This window comes from Ptychodera flava, chromosome 10, assembly GCF_041260155.1.
Source record: "Ptychodera flava strain L36383 chromosome 10, AS_Pfla_20210202, whole genome shotgun sequence".
Lineage (NCBI taxonomy): Eukaryota > Metazoa > Hemichordata > Enteropneusta > Ptychoderidae > Ptychodera > Ptychodera flava.
In genome coordinates, this window is record NC_091937.1 from 3,907,375 (window position 1) to 3,923,331 (window position 15,957).

Below are 15,957 nucleotides of genomic sequence, written 5' to 3' on the forward strand. Positions count from 1 at the left end.
CCTAAGGTGTATGATGGGTAAAAATTCCTTACAAGCGGCACTGTACAGTTCATCAGCGCAGTCCAGGCAACATGCACTAAAGCTGTGTTTACTGGTTGGAGAAATAGAGGGCATCTGTGTAAATCTAACCCTTTTTACAACTAATTAGCGAGACAGTTCGGAAATAGTGTAAGTCTATGGATGAGACAATTCAGTTTCCAACCATTCTATGAATGTTTTAACCGTTGCCTACTTGGTTGATAAGGACGCTGATACTGACAGCCGCTGCCGTTGATATGAAGATAACCGTGCCCCGAAAGACGTATTTTAATCATTTCTGTTTCACACACATGACAAGATCCTGCTTAATAACCTAGGGACAATGTACTTCTACTTTTGATTAACGTTTTATCCTCTAAATGTGCTAAACATTGAAAAAAGTTTGTACGACGATATAGAAGATTGATTTTATGCTATCCCTTTATCTACCTGTTTGAGACTTCACTTTTCCATCATTTTTCGACATAAGATTTATCATTTGTATGATAATGATGATGGCACATCTCTTTGCTTGCAGTATTTTATCTAAATTTTGGTTTCCCAACAACAAACTGGTAAAATGCAGAACGTTCATCTGGCACCAGAAGACAATGATGATCTGTATTCTGGTTACAATGATTACAATCCATCATTTGATACAGAGGTAAGACACCACAGTTATTTCAGTTTTGAAATTTACAAAAGTATAAATACAGATTGAAAAGCATTCAGCACTATCAGTAATACCATAATGATAATTTCTAAGAAGCTATTTGTAGAGGTTTATATAATAATACATGTAATTTATTTGTCCATACCATTGCATGTGAAATGACAGATTATCTTTATGTACCGTATTAGCGAGAACAATTTAGCAAAATGTGCGTGAACACAGTCCCCCTTCAGCGGACTTTTGTGTGAAGTTTGAATTCATGGTGAACCGTTCGTGTTTGTTTGAGAGTTTTAGCCAAACTGTTTAATGGTTACAGAGTTATGTTTTTGCCAGATAGAATCACTAACTGTAAAGGCATGTAGTTGCATGACATGGGAATTTCAAGTTTCTTTGAATTTGAAAAAAAATTTACCTTTTGCGTACACATTCAGTTTGCAATATATATCAACTCATATCCTGCCTAATTCAGCTGGTACTGATGTTAGATTTTTAGTCATTTTAATATTTATTTATTTATTTATTTATTTATTATTGCATCTGATCTATATTAATATGACCAGCATTAAAAATCAGCAACTCTTATATCAGTCTAAAAGGCACTTTGGCTACATGTGATAACAGTAAAACTAATGCCTATGACGTCAATCCAAAGCACCAAACTTTGCAGAGTGGATAAGCAGTCATAACATTTCCAATAACATTGCATAAATATCATGCTGTCCTTGCTCATGACTTGGATTTATTGCTACTTGTCCCATCAAATGTGTGGAAGCTCTTTCTGTAGGCTGCAGAAAGGTTCTTCACTGACTCAATCAAGCTTTGAACACAAAATGATGTTATTTGTAGTTGCAATCATTTCATGTTCATTACTATGCAGCAGCATAGACATCCTTTTCCTACCATATCTGGTTATAGAGATGTTATCAACTAAGCTGACCAGTCTGTTTCAAGAATTTACTCTTGTCCTCTAAGTATTCATTTTTTCTGGTATTTGATCAATTTCTTCTTTCTTTTCTTACACTTTTAGACATTAGAACAGGATGAAGCTTTCCAGCAAGCAGTAAAAACCAGCTATGGCAGACGGCCACCAGTAAGTTGTTATACATAACTACATGTATTTATCCAACCGTTACAGGCCAGGGCAATGAAAAGTGGCTACATGTGTCTGAAATATGTAAAGAAGGAATTTGTAATAGCCCTCAGTCAATGTTTATCATATAGTACTGAATTTCTATCAGTACAAATCAGAAGAACAGACAGTGTAGTTTTTATAAGGCCATATATGATACCTTGTGTGTGACAATATTGAAGTTTGAATCTGGCAAATTTGAAATTGAAATTCATCAGTGATGTTTTGCATGCAGTTGGACAGGTTTTAAGATAAGTGCAGTGTACTTTTCTGCCAGTAGGTATGTATTGGATGTTAGTGTTTATCACCAACAGTTCTAGTGATGAGAAAAAGCACGATTTCTGCATCATACAGGAGACAATAAAAATTATACTGTGTTTGTATCTTTTATTTACTTTTTATTTACCTTTTATTTATGTACTTTTCTTCTTCTTCATATTGCCTTTGAAACTGACAAAGTTTGTATGTATGTGGTACCACAGTCTGAACACAGTGAAAATAAATAGATTTCTTAAAATTTCATGTTGTATCATCAATTACCATGTGATGCAGCTTACCTATATTGAGCCCTTTACATATTACATTCAGAGTATTCATGTTGTCAACTAAACTTTAATAGCATGTCTTTTCAGGTGCTTTGTATGACAAATGATAAAAATTGTAATATTCAAACTATTTAACATAAGATGTACGATATTACAATATGAAATTTATAGTTAAAGTATTAATGATATAATGAGTTTCTGAAAATTTAATTCTTGACATTTTTACAGATGACAGGAAGGGCTCCAACTACTGCTGCCAAAGGCAGACTAACAACAGCCATGGTAAGTTAGTAATTATTAGTCTGAAGTAGCTTGTTGACATTTTATCTGAAACATAGAAAATGACTGTATCAAGCTGTTTCTATCGTATATCATCAGATTATAAATCCGTTTAGAACAGATGTGATAAAGTTGAAAATGGAGATGATAGTTTCTATAGAAATTACAAGACTATAGAGTGCTATAACAGTATGAATTCTTTCGTTTTTGATAGCGTGGAAGAGCTGGCATGCCATCATCTATGGGTAGACCAACTACTGGGGCTGTAGCAGCAGTAAGATATTTCAAATAAATATTGATAAGACTCTTAAGAGTTCATGTGAAATTTTGAAACTATCAGTGAAGCTGTTCGGAGGACATTATATAAATGTTTACCAAAGACATGGATAACATTTATTGTGACATGAGTGACTGATTTGTCTGTGTGTGTATTATGGGATTTGGTTGACAGTGAACAATTTTGAAGACTTTGTACATGAAAAATATGATACTATCTACGGAAAACTTAATTGATCAAATTAGCATAATAGCTTGATGAAAGTGTTATCTATTAGGTTGCAGATTTCATTACATTCACGACAAATCTTAACCGTCTCCAAACGAAGCCTTTCACATTGTTACTTGAACAAAAGATCATTCATTCATGATTGACAGGATGGTGGTGTGGCTCGTCCAATGACAGCAGTTAGAGCGGCAGGATATTCATCAGCTGGTAACAGAGGTGCCTCATTTGATCCATTGAATCAACGTGGTCCAGCGCCACCACTTGAAACAAAAAATGAAGACACGTAAGTACTCACTGTCATCCTTATTGGTCAATGACCTTGCAAATTTATCGATGTATTGTTTGTGTTTATTAAATTGGGTGGGCTCAAATATATGATTAAAAAAAACAGAGTCACCACTGTGTTTTCTTATGAGATCCATTAATGACAATGACAGCAAAAAATTCACCTCAGTTGCATGACATGTAGCAACTGATTTACATTTATTTTGAAGATGGCAGGTGTAAACATTGCAAATGTATGATTCGTTTTATCAATAGGTGCTATGCCATATCAATATGCAGAAATAAAGTAGATTTGTACTCATGTGTGTGCTAACAGGATATGGGTGCCAAATGGCGGAAATTTACTGAAGTACATGTAATTGCGGCCTCTTTGTACATGTAATCAGTGAGTATTGGAGATGGTATTGGAGATGGTATGCATATAGGGTGGTATGAATGAATGAGAGTATAGAAGCACACATTTGACTAAATTCCCACACAGTTGTAATATGAGGTGTTAACAATCCATGGTGCGTTGTTTAATTTCAGACCTGAAGAGAAGATCAAACAATTGGAAAAGAAGGTCAATGAGTTGATTGAGGAAAGTTGTTTTGCAGCTAGTAGACAAGAGCTGAACTTGGTAAGTCATTGAATTTCAGCATACCAGTACTTCATGGTATGGATGATTTAGCAAATAGCACCCAAGTATTGGTGTATTATCCCATTTGTGTAGCAACTAATGTAACTGATGTTCATTGCAATTGATGGTTGTATATGCAATTATCAATCTACTTATTATGTACCGGTACATTGCCTTGTTATGAAACAAATCGAGATATTTCTATGTTATTGCATCCAGTGAGGGACAAAATGCTCTGGAAATTTGCAATGCCATAAGTTTCCATCATAATTTATGAACTGATAGAGTTCTATCTGCAGTAACACTTTGTAATGTAGAAATATTATTTTATCTTGCCAGGCACTTGAGAAAGCCAAAGAAGCTGGTCGTAAGGAAAGAGTACTTGTGAGACAAAGAGAGCAGATGGCTGTCAATGATCAGATTAACCTTGATCTAACTTATTCTGTAAGTACAGGTGAAAACTCTTCAGAAGTTTTGGAACAAAAATTGTTGTTAAGAATGACCTATCTGTTAAACCGGTGAGAAACTCAAATGCTGCATGGTCCAGGATTAACAATTATTATTGCTCTTGATCAGACAATATATCATTAGTATAGCTGAACAAACCTTGATATGTTAAGGGATGTTGTACAACTACTGTACTGAGCAAACGTCCATATAACTTATTAGAATGTTAGTCCTAAATTCATTCTCCCAAGACAGATCACAAACGTGATGGCCTTTAAGTGTTCATGTCACACTGATTTCGCTAACATCTACAAATCTTTAAAAAGTTTGTTGTGAAACTTACACCACATGTTTTTATCCCCTACACTAGGTGTTGTTTAATCTTGCAAACATGTATGAAGCTAATGAAATGTTCTCAGAAGCTCTGAATACCTACCAAGTTATTGTGAAAAATAAAATGTTCTCCAATGCAGGTAGGTTTGTCTACAGCATACATTTTACACCACCATTTACAACCTCTATATTCAATACTTGGATTCATTTATCAATGTGTATAACAGTAGTCAGATGACAGTTTTATTGAATTTTGAAAGATTATTGATGTGTGCACAACCGTAGAATAACTGCAAACAAGGAAAAATATAGAAATTGTTATTTCCTTTGCACAATTTGCATATTTGAAGTTATACAGTCCTGTGTTAAACAACTCCGAAGTGAACCCAAGGTAATTAACAATGTCTTTCTGCCTTTTTCAGGTCGTCTCAAAGTCAATATGGGTAACATTTACTTCAAGCAAAGGAACTATCCCAAAGCTATCAAGTTCTACAGAATGGCATTGGATCAAGTTCCAAACACACACAAAGATATGAGGTAGGATGACAGTACTTCATCAAGCAGCCTTGTCCTATTATTTTGTTTATCTTTCCATCGAAGACAATTGAGCTACTATATTGTAGGTGTATAAGGTATTTGACAGGAAGATCTGTATCTTGACGTAGTCTCTTTTGTAAAGAGGATGCAAGGAGAATAATACCCCTGAGTGACAGGTCTTACAGTGGTATGAGACATGTACTCAAAAAATATATATACAAAAATATTTTGATAGGGAAACTTTTGATACCAGGTTACTGGTTAATATACTTAGAAACAACACAATCATAAATTGTCTTGAAAATTATCTTCATGTATTAAAAATGATTGCCAGTAATGCAACATAAACTTGGGCTGATCTTCTGTTGTCTCTCTTTTGCAATTTCCTCTGCAGGATCAAAATCATGCAGAATATTGGGATTGTGTTTGTTAAGATGGGACAGTACACTGATGCCATCACTTCCTTCAGTCACATCATGAGTGAGAAACCAGATTACCAGACTGCATTCAATCTATTGTTGTGTTACTTTGGTACTGGAGATCGGGATAAAATGAAAAGAAGTTTTCAACAATTACTGCAAGTTGATTTGCATATTGATGATGAAGACAAGTACCTTCCACATCCAGTAAGTTCTCATAAATTGAAAAGTTTTACCCAGAAATTGCTGTCAATTGTGTTTTGTATTTTAAATGTGAATAACTCCATTATTAAAATTTATAACTGATCACCTATGGTACCATGTATCTTCAATTTATAAGTCAAACTCTTAAAATTCTTTCCAAAGTAAGGATATATATTTGTTTGATAAATGTTCTATCAAATGAATTCAAAACCTTACTGTCATCTCTCCCAAAAATTGTTAATTATGCCTCTTTGAGGAGGTTTTGTAAGTCCTCCATTCTAATGCTGTGAAATGTCACATTTGGTTCAACTCTGCAGGATGACCAGCATGCCAATTTGGTGTTGGAAGCCATCAAAAATGATACTCTCAGAGTCAAGGAGAAAGAAACGTAAGTATCCCAGTGATAAATCCATCTATATAACATTTTCTGGCACTTCTATTTCTGCTTTCCAGGAGATAATTATACCTGCCGAACATTAAAGTCATAACCCTTCACACATACACATCTTATAACCAGTATTTTATTTGTGTCAACAGAAAGAGTAACATGGAACGCTATGTGATGGCAGGAGCTAAGATAATAGCCCCGGCTATTGAACCTTCATTTGCTGCAGGCTATGATTGGTGTGTTGATTGTGTCAAATCATCCATGTACAATGAGTTAGCAAATGATCTGGAAATCAACAAGGCTGTCATGTACTTGAAACAGAAAGATACAACACAGGTAATAATACCAACCTTTTCATGTAAATCATCTGGTATATTAAAAGTCAAAGTAAGATCAAGTATATTGCCATTTTCAATAAGGATCAAAGTATTGTCTATGTTTATTTTTTGATTTTATTTCAACAAAATAATGTTGGAAATACTGCCAAATTTATTGATAAAGCATTTCTTTATAGAAAATATAGTTTGTATAAATGCGCTTAGCATATTAGCTTTTTTCAATATTGTCTTACCTTTTCTGATGTGGATTGTATTTCCTTTGTTTCTTTTTCTGTTTTCAAAGTGACATAAAAATCCATAAATAAGATGTGTAGCTATGTTTTTCCTGTAGGAATGATATTGATGTATTTTACTCATTTCAGGCTATAGAGACTCTGAAAGGCTTTGAGAAGAAGGAATCTAAATGTGCCAGTGCTGCAGCAACTAATTTATCATTCCTGTATTTTCTACAAAATGAATACCAATCAGCTGACAAGTATGCTGAGATGGCAATGCAGGCTGATAGATACAACCCCTTTGGTGAGTTCAATGCTGTGCCCAGCATTTCTGTGACAATATTCGCTGTCACTAAAATGCCGATATAAGTACATTTGTGAGAGTCCATTTCATAGTCAAGCTATGATTTCTGAGAGTCATGTAAAAATTTATCCTCAGACATTTCCTGGCGTGTTGACTTGGGTTCACAAAAGTTGTGGATCAATGACTGATGGTTTTATCAGCAAATTGTGCATTTAGAAGCTTTGTAAACTGTGTGAAGTGTTTGTTGTAATTAAATATTGGAACAAATGTATCCTTTTTTCAAGGCAAACTTTTGCCTTTTTGGAAAAAATGAGTTGAACCTCGAAAAGTTGGCTGACATATCAAACATTAGATAGGAATAACTGTCTTGAATAGCAAAAGTGAAATGTACTGTATCTTGTATTTCAGGTATGGTCAACAAAGGTAACTGTCTGTATGTCCAGGGAGATTATGAGAAGGCTAGGGAGTTCTATCAAGAAGCCTACAGAACAGATTCATCTTGTACTGAGGCTCTGTACAATTTAGGTGAGTGTAGACATACCTTTATCCACAACGGTTTGTCCCAATGCTATTGTTTTTCTATGGTTAAGATGGATCTCTATATGGGAAAATGGGTATCAGAAGGTTGATGTAGGTTGTTATGATTAGACCACTCAGTATTCAATCAGTGTAGGAAATTTTCCAAGCTGGTTGATGGATATACCGGTATACATTAAATTTAGTAAAGACATTGTGAGCACCATGAGATTAAAGACAACAATTTCCTGTACAGGATTGACGTTCAAGAAACTTGGCCAGTATGACGACACATTGGACTGTTTCTTGAAACTGCACGCCATACTGCGCAACAGTCCCCAGGTACTGTATCAGATAGCCAACTGTTATGAAATGATGGAAGACACAACTCAGGCAGCAGAGTGGTATCTACAACTGATTGGAGTGGTCACTACAGATCCTGGTATCTTATCCAGACTTGGTGAAATGTATGATAATGAAGGTGATAAGTCTCAGGCATTCCAATATCACTATGAAGTAAGTCTTAGCTGTATTATGTATAGTAAGCTTATTAATGCTTTGCCTTCCACATGTTGGTAGAATCATATTGTTTTCAGTTGTTACAGTCAAGAGTTTATTACATGCCTCAATGTGATTGCAAATCAGTGCATTGCTTAGAATAGGAACATCTGGGGAGTTAGCGGGCCAGTGACCGATGTACCGACTGGTTTCCATGGTTACCCTGTCCAGTGAAGCCCTTGGACGTTTTCGATGTCAAAGTAGACACTTAACACTATATACAAAATATCCATGTTTACACTGCTATTTTGACTTTCATAAAAATCTGTTTGATGCTGGTCGATAATGGTAAAATTGTTTGGAAATGCCCTGCATGTAACTAAATGTCATATAGCATTAACTGTAAAGAGGCATGTAATAAAGATATTATTGCCTGAATACATGGGTTTATGTGCCCTCGCAGCAGGAGACAATTTGCCCTCCAGGCGTCAAGCAAATTGTCACCTGCTCTCGGACACATAAACCCATGTATTAAGGCAATAATATACATTATTCTATGCATGGTGTGGAATCTGTCCTATTGACTTAGAGATGATATTAAAATAGTGTCAGTGACATATAATTATACACATGCTTTTGTAACTTCTGGAATTTCAATCTGTAATAAGTTTTGATATCAGAGTACACAGAATTTCATAACATTAATGTACACTCCAGTAACATTTGATATTATTAGATATTATTTGAATTTATTGCTGTCTGACATGAAAAACCAAGAAGGCCTGGTATGATCATATCATTTTTACAAAAACATATCTCACAATAATTAAGTGACAACATGAATGAAGGCAGTCCAAAAACAATGATGTTATGTTAATTAAATAATCCTGATTACATTCATTCATTCATTGCATTGAGTTGAATTTTCATGTACAACATTCATGTAGCACTATCCTTTCTAATTTGCTCACATCACAAAAAGGATATTTAAAAAATACTAAGATTTCTGTCAGAGTGCATTGTTCTCTTTACTATCATCCAAGTGACACATACCTCTGTTTTAAGCTGTACTGTGACATGAATCCCAGTATTATACCTAGTATGTGAATAACCGTATATATGATAGTGATCATAATAAGACATCACTCTCTGTGATAAATGAGTCTTAATAAACATACTTTGTCATAAAGGGGCAATCCTCACCCTTTGAAATAAATTTCATGTACATGTATGATGGTAACACTGTTACTGATTTGTACACACTGTATTATTTCAGTCTTACAGATATTTTCCATCCAACATTGACATCATTGAATGGCTTGGAGCATACTACATTGATTCACAGTTCTGTGAGAAGGCTATCCATTACTTTGAAAGAGCGGCTGTAATTCAACCAAACCAAGTGAAATGGCAGCTGATGATAGCCAGCTGTCACAGACGTAGTGGTAAGTCTTTGCATAATCAATGAATCAGATAATCAACAATCAAGGAATTCAGAGTGTCAATGCTGGCATATTCAGTGGAAGTCAACCAAATATAATGTTTTGCTGAAATTTGAAAATTACCTGGACTAGCATAGTTCCGTAATTCTCTGGGCAACTGAGTTAATTAATGGCTGATGAAGCCCACTACACCACTAGTAACCATCCATAATCTACCAATCCTGGTTCCTCATGATTTTAGAAAAATTTGAAGCTTGAAGCAAACCAGTCATTGTTTAGCAGATCTCAAGATTAAGTGATAACACAAGACTGGCATGTTCATGCGTAGTAAACATATTCTTGTGAGGAAACCATTTTGTTCTTAATGACAAATACCCATTGCAAGGCAAGTAATGTTACATGATTCTCAAGATATTGTACTGATTATTTTACCTATGTAGGAAACTATCAACAAGCACTAGAGACCTACAAAGCCATTCACAAGAGATTCCCTGAAAACATAGAATGTAAGTATAAGAACTCAATGATAAATGTGAATTTACTTCGGTAAATGCTCAGAATTAGAAGTACACAAATTTTTTTTTCAAAGTGCATGCAATTCAACTCTTATACTATTTGTAAATGCCAAAATCACCAATTGTATTTGATTTTATAAATCTTTCAGTATCTTAAAATTACCAACAATCTAACATGTTCAGTGTTAACAATAATGTACTGAGGGTGATGCAAAAATGTTTTAGTTTCAATGATTTCAATTACACAGGCCATGAATTGTTATTTTCATGGTAAACATGGCTTTCAAAACTTACCAGCAAAGTTTATGAATATTTCTTGGTTTGTTTTGTTGAAGCTTAGTTTACATTTTCCAATATCTTCAGAGTAATTCTTTCCAGATGTCACAATTTAATTGTTCAATGTCTACCAGGTTTGAAATTCTTGGTGCGTCTGTGTACTGATATGGGATTGAAGGAAGTACAGGAGTATGCAACTAAACTGAAAAAAGCTGAGAAAGCCAAGGAACAGAGAGAACAGGTAAGACAGTCTCTGTCAGCAAACTATTGCCTTTAAATATCAGTCTCCTAATTCTACTTTGCCGTGCCAAGCTTAAGAATTCTTTGCCAAATTTTCTTTTCTTTACCAAATAATGCCCCACTCCATGACAGTGTGTTAATCTTACTACTCTACCGGTACATTCTCCTTCATCTTTATGGCAGGAAAACATATTGGTTTTCAACTTTCCCATAACTTTCAAAACTACCAGTGAAATTGTCGGCAGAAAGGCAAATTGACAAAATTAATAAAAGATGTATTACAGTGAAACTTTTCAAAACCAAACCCTGTCCAAACTTGAAACCTATCTAAACTGAACCCTTTCCAAGTCCCATTCCAATAGAACTCTATGTTAAAAGGACCTCTATAAACCAAACACCTTTCCAAACCGAACAGTTTGCTCAGTCCGTGAATAGTTCAGTTCAGTCAGGTTTTACTATATTTGACTGGATGTTCAATCAAACTGGTTATAAATTGCTAGATATTCTATGAAACTTTGCATTTACCACATCATCACTCTGTGTTGTGCCATTTGTTTCAGAGAGCAACCAGTGGAACTCGGCGTGGGAGTGGACGTGGGCCCCGTGGTGGCAGTGCAGGTAGTGGTATGTGTGCAGTGCTTGATACTAACTATCCTACACATTCCCTCCTCCTTATCTTTTTGTTTTGTTTTGTTTTTGTGCTTTGCTTCATGCTTTACAGATTGAAAATTAATCCCAGGAATGTGTTAGGTTTTGTGTGGAAATGTATAGAAATCTTTCAAATAAAATTGTAATGTATGTCATCTTGCACACTCAATAAAAGTCATTGTGATTGGCATCTGAAGATCAATAACCATACATCGATATTCATACAATGCAATAAGAATGCAGTTTGTAGTATCTGGTTTGTTGCTTTCATTTTTCATCGGCATCGGCTTGTGTTTGAAGACTGCTGTCAGTGCAGTGTACAAATGTGCTTTTAGGGAGGTAATCTTCCACTTCAATACACACATTAGTGAAACACTTGTATGTGCAACATTTCTACTGCATCTTTTAATTTTCTGCTTTTGCTAGATTCAGGTCGCGCAGGTAGTGGTGGTAGCGGAGGAAGTCGTTCCAGTGCTAGGGGAAGTCGATCAACCAGTGGTCGTAGACGAGGACTACCAGAAACTGATGACCCATATGAAGCAGATGAACCACAGGAAATTGGTACAAAATTTTTTTTTTCATCAAAACCTACCAATATATCTGTACTTCTTGCTTTTTTGAAATGAGCCAAACATTTTCTAGGAGCTTACAATTGGCGTCCTGTATGTTCACCAGGATTTAGTGTGAAATTTGTTGAGTGACTTATTATGTAACTTTTCATACTCTCTGTAGCCATGCTCTGTATTACCCAGATATCAAGGTTTGGTTTTCACATTACGAATAAAAACGCCAGTCTGCCCAGCACAGTTTACATGTATTCTGATCTTAATTCATTCTTAATTCCTTTTCAGATGCATCATATGTTGATCCACTTGGACCTAGTGTAGAACGACCCAAAACAGCAGCAAGATCAAGAGATAAAACTGAGGATGAATTTGCTGACGAAGAACTCGGAGAAGACTTGTTGCCAGAGTAACCAAGCTCTGAAGATGATACTTAAATGATTATTTACAGAAACTTAATATCTTTTGTCTTTAAGTCATAACCATAATTAGCTTAATGTTAACAAGAGTAAGAACTGTAGTATATGCATAATACAACAGAACAGAAAAATGAAAGTATAATCTGAAACAAATGAATGCAACCAACAACAGCTATTTTGTGAAATGTTTGAAGTTACTGAGATCTACTCATATTTGATTTACATTGTTGAAAACTTAATATGTTTTGAGTCTTTTCAAATTCATAAGTTCAAAGTCAAATGTTTGGATTATGTTTAACTTTTCATGTCCACAACAGAGAGATAGACAAGGCTTTCATGATATTGCCAAACCGGGTCAAAGTTCACATAGGGTATCACCAAAGTCTGGAACACAATCTGACGACACAGCCATCATAGCATGACACTTTTGTCTGTGTCAATGAATTATACCCAGGCAGTCACATTTGTGAAGGTTTAAAACTCTAAGAAAGCAAGAGTGATGTTAATCAAGGTCTTTTCGACAACTCTTCATAATTCTTCTGAGCTGCACAGTGCTGTGTTGGCTGTACTTACGAACAATGAAAGATTTCAGAAAACGAGAAGAAAACGAGAAGATATTTATTTTGAACACAACCGGTTTTTCAGAAGAATTGGAACACTTGAAACTACTTAAAAATTCTCTGGAATTCACAAACTGCCCCAGCTCCAATTGCAGTGTTGTTGTTTTGGCTTTGTAACATTTGTCTATTTGAAGTTGCTCATATTCATGCGACCTATCTTTCAATGCCTTGTTAAAAGCAGACATATCTGGTTTCATGTTCAGGCTACTCTGACTCTTGATAACTGTCCACCCCTCCATTTTAATGGACTGGACCACATAACAGTGACATGATTTAAAACAACGCAAGGAAAGCAATGTACATTTATTTGTCAGTGTAAATAAAATAATCTTTGCAAGAAATAGTGATTGTGATAGTTTTTGATTTTATTAACAAACTACATATATGTAAAAAGCTTACAAATATATACACATTAAAACTTCAAAATTTATTATGGATATTGAACTTCTTAATCGATTGACATCCAGATCCAATAGATGATCACACAAAAATGTATACAGAGAAAATTTGTGTCATTATCTGAATTATCTTTACATCATAAAGTTTGAATAAATCCTTGGTTTTTCAAGACTATGAACAGACCAATGAAGTGACATGTTGATATTAATGTTTCTGAAAATTTAGAAATAATAGTATCAATATTCAAAAAAACCCTGAACATACAAAACAATAAACCTACCCTATCATCAGACTGCAACACACGTGGTTTGAAAGTTTGCTCGACGAAAGTTTAAGCATGGTCTCTCTGAGGGGCCGCGATTTTAGCAAAACTTTAAATCTTTCAATTTCAAGACAACCAAAGCAATAGTTGTACCTTTCAGCATTATTTTTGTGATTCTACTTCTAAATAAAACAAGTTCGTGGGAATGTACTCACTGAGGGGTGTTTATACAAGTGTAATAAACTGATCACTGGGATTGCATGTGCAAATTGAGCAAGATGAATATTAGAAACATTTGCCCAAATGTAAAATGATGCCCTCATGCGAATAAAGCAAAAACACAGTACGCAGTGCATATATGCATTGGAATCTTCACAGAAACAACAGAGTAGTCCAATGTAATGGACACAGTGCTGAATGTTTTAAAATTGGGACATCATATGCTTTGTTATCTTTGTAATATTACCAGTTTTTAATAATGGCGGGAAATCAAATTAGCGGTTAAAATTTAAATTTATGTGTCCAATTTTTCAGTTGTAAAAACTATATCCTTTTAAGTTTGTAGAATTTAAAGAAAATTAGAAAGAATAGAAAGCCTTTTTCAGGTAAACAAATTTCAAGAGTTACAGCTGCAGGAGCTATATGAAGAGATCCCCAAAGTACAATTTTTCTTCATGATAGTTGTTTATTGTTCACATCCACATGTGGACTCAAATTTACAGTTGTATCTATCAAAATTTCATAATAAATTAGATATACTGTTTGCTTTGGAATTATTTTCTCAGTTTAAGTACCTGGTTCTTTTCTTAAATGATTTCTTGGCTGTACATTACTATGACAACAAATGCAAGTTTATGTTTATCAGTCACATTTGACAATCAATGTTTTTCTATTGTTTTGATAAGTAGTAAATGGTTTGGGAACCGCAGAGGATTGCATTCACACTGAGGAACGCCAATGACATGACTTTGAAACCTCTGTAAAATTTACAGGAATACCAGCTTTCACATAAACACTTCATCAGTTACAAAATAAAAGTGTAAGTATGTTAACATTTATACCAGGGAACTGGTTGCACTGGAGATGCACTATGGACAATTTGACAACCAGTTCTCTCAGCTACTGGTTTGATTCTATGACCCAGAAGAACAACAGTATGGTGTATACTATTATTAAGGTAGAACAACATGCCTAGGGGACAGATATTCAGACTCTAATTTCCACAATTCTTTTCTGATCTACCACTTGTGGCGGCTCATTTTAAAGCTCTTTGAGAAGAAGCCTTTGAAAATCCAAATTTTTATTTTTACCCTATGGAGGTAACAGTGGGATGGCGTCCATTTAGAGTTTCAAATATCCCAAAAGTTGTTTTCCTAGTTCAAAACTTTGCACAGTGACCCCATATTTTTTTATTGATGATTTGGTAAGAGAATGGTTTAAAGTTTCATTTAGGAAAGTTTGAGCAAAAATTTAAGTCTTTCACTTTCGAGGTGCATACTAGATCATCATGCAAGGTGAGCTGTTCCATGTCACATGGGCAAGCTATCTGAATCCTGTCTGATACCATGTGTTGTAAAGAGTTGCATGTTTTTCAGATGACCAAAACACAAATAGTGGATGAACGATAGAGGCTTCTTGGTATTCTAGTAAATACCATCGTCATATGTTATGAAAAATACAATTACACTGCTATCTGTTGACTGGTACAACAAATCATAAGTTGTGTTGTGATTGCCTGTTTGAAATAGATATGGAAACACCTATGCATATCGAAAATGAGCAATCAGGGAGCTTTTCCCTGAACACTCCATTCATGTAACGAAACTCATTACACAAAATTTTCTACTTGATGATTGCGGTTGTAAATGTAATCACACATTTGGTAATTGTAAGAGTACATATATTAATGTGCCTGCAATTAGCCATCCTAAACTGAATTAGTTAGATTGCAGTCAATTCTGTTAGCTTTTAGGGTTGCATCACAAATTCACAGTTGGTTTTCCTGTCTCAAAAAGCCAATCACAAAGCTACTTCTAGTTTGGCTGTCATATGGCTCAGCATGACCCCAGTAGTCTTCAGTCAGTGATACAGGAGATATTGTCTAAAATCAAAAAGCTTGGAAAGAGAAAACTGGTGACAGGGAAGTCTGTCCCTTCATCATGAAGCAAACGCTAAAAGTCCAGCATCGACCAACTTTTGAATCTTCTGTTTCATCTCTGAATCAGCTGTCCTAATTATCCTGAAACAAAATAGACAGATTTAAGGTTGATTAAAATCACCTCTGAAACTGGCTATATAGTTTTGGAGATTTTAATACACAA

At 34.9% G+C, this 15,957-nt stretch overlaps 2 protein-coding genes across 10 annotated transcripts in view; one reads left to right on the top strand and one right to left on the bottom strand.

Annotated features, from left to right (window-relative positions):
- Nucleotides 1–3: 3 nt before the first annotated feature.
- Nucleotides 4–13,316, top strand: LOC139141787 (intraflagellar transport protein 88 homolog). Of its 6 annotated transcripts, none has more exons than XM_070711440.1 (22): nucleotides 4–168; nucleotides 557–682; nucleotides 1,719–1,781; nucleotides 2,594–2,647; nucleotides 2,859–2,918; nucleotides 3,299–3,432; nucleotides 3,963–4,053; nucleotides 4,393–4,497; nucleotides 4,871–4,973; nucleotides 5,256–5,370; nucleotides 5,765–5,996; nucleotides 6,311–6,381; nucleotides 6,531–6,717; nucleotides 7,082–7,238; nucleotides 7,647–7,763; nucleotides 8,011–8,270; nucleotides 9,529–9,697; nucleotides 10,135–10,200; nucleotides 10,620–10,726; nucleotides 11,286–11,349; nucleotides 11,800–11,934; nucleotides 12,225–13,316. In XM_070711440.1, exons 2-22 carry the CDS (start codon nucleotides 599–601, stop codon nucleotides 12,347–12,349), a joined length of 2,499 nt encoding a protein of 832 aa, XP_070567541.1. In that variant the 5' UTR covers nucleotides 4–168; nucleotides 557–598; the 3' UTR covers nucleotides 12,350–13,316. The 6 variants fall into 6 exon arrangements, with proteins under 6 accessions (XP_070567541.1, XP_070567544.1, XP_070567542.1 ...); XM_070711443.1 differs by having other exon boundaries at nucleotides 11–168; nucleotides 11,806–11,934; XM_070711441.1 differs by having other exon boundaries at nucleotides 11–168; nucleotides 11,286–11,346.
- Nucleotides 13,264–15,957, bottom strand: part of LOC139141788 (uncharacterized) — a 24,414-nt gene continuing 21,720 nt past the window's right edge. For all 4 annotated transcript variants that reach the window (XM_070711448.1, XM_070711449.1, XM_070711446.1 and 1 more), the window contains exon 6: nucleotides 13,264–15,875. In XM_070711448.1, coding sequence (XP_070567549.1) covers nucleotides 15,794–15,875 — 82 coding nt within the window. In that variant the 3' untranslated portion in view covers nucleotides 13,264–15,793. The remainder of the gene's footprint in view (nucleotides 15,876–15,957) is intronic.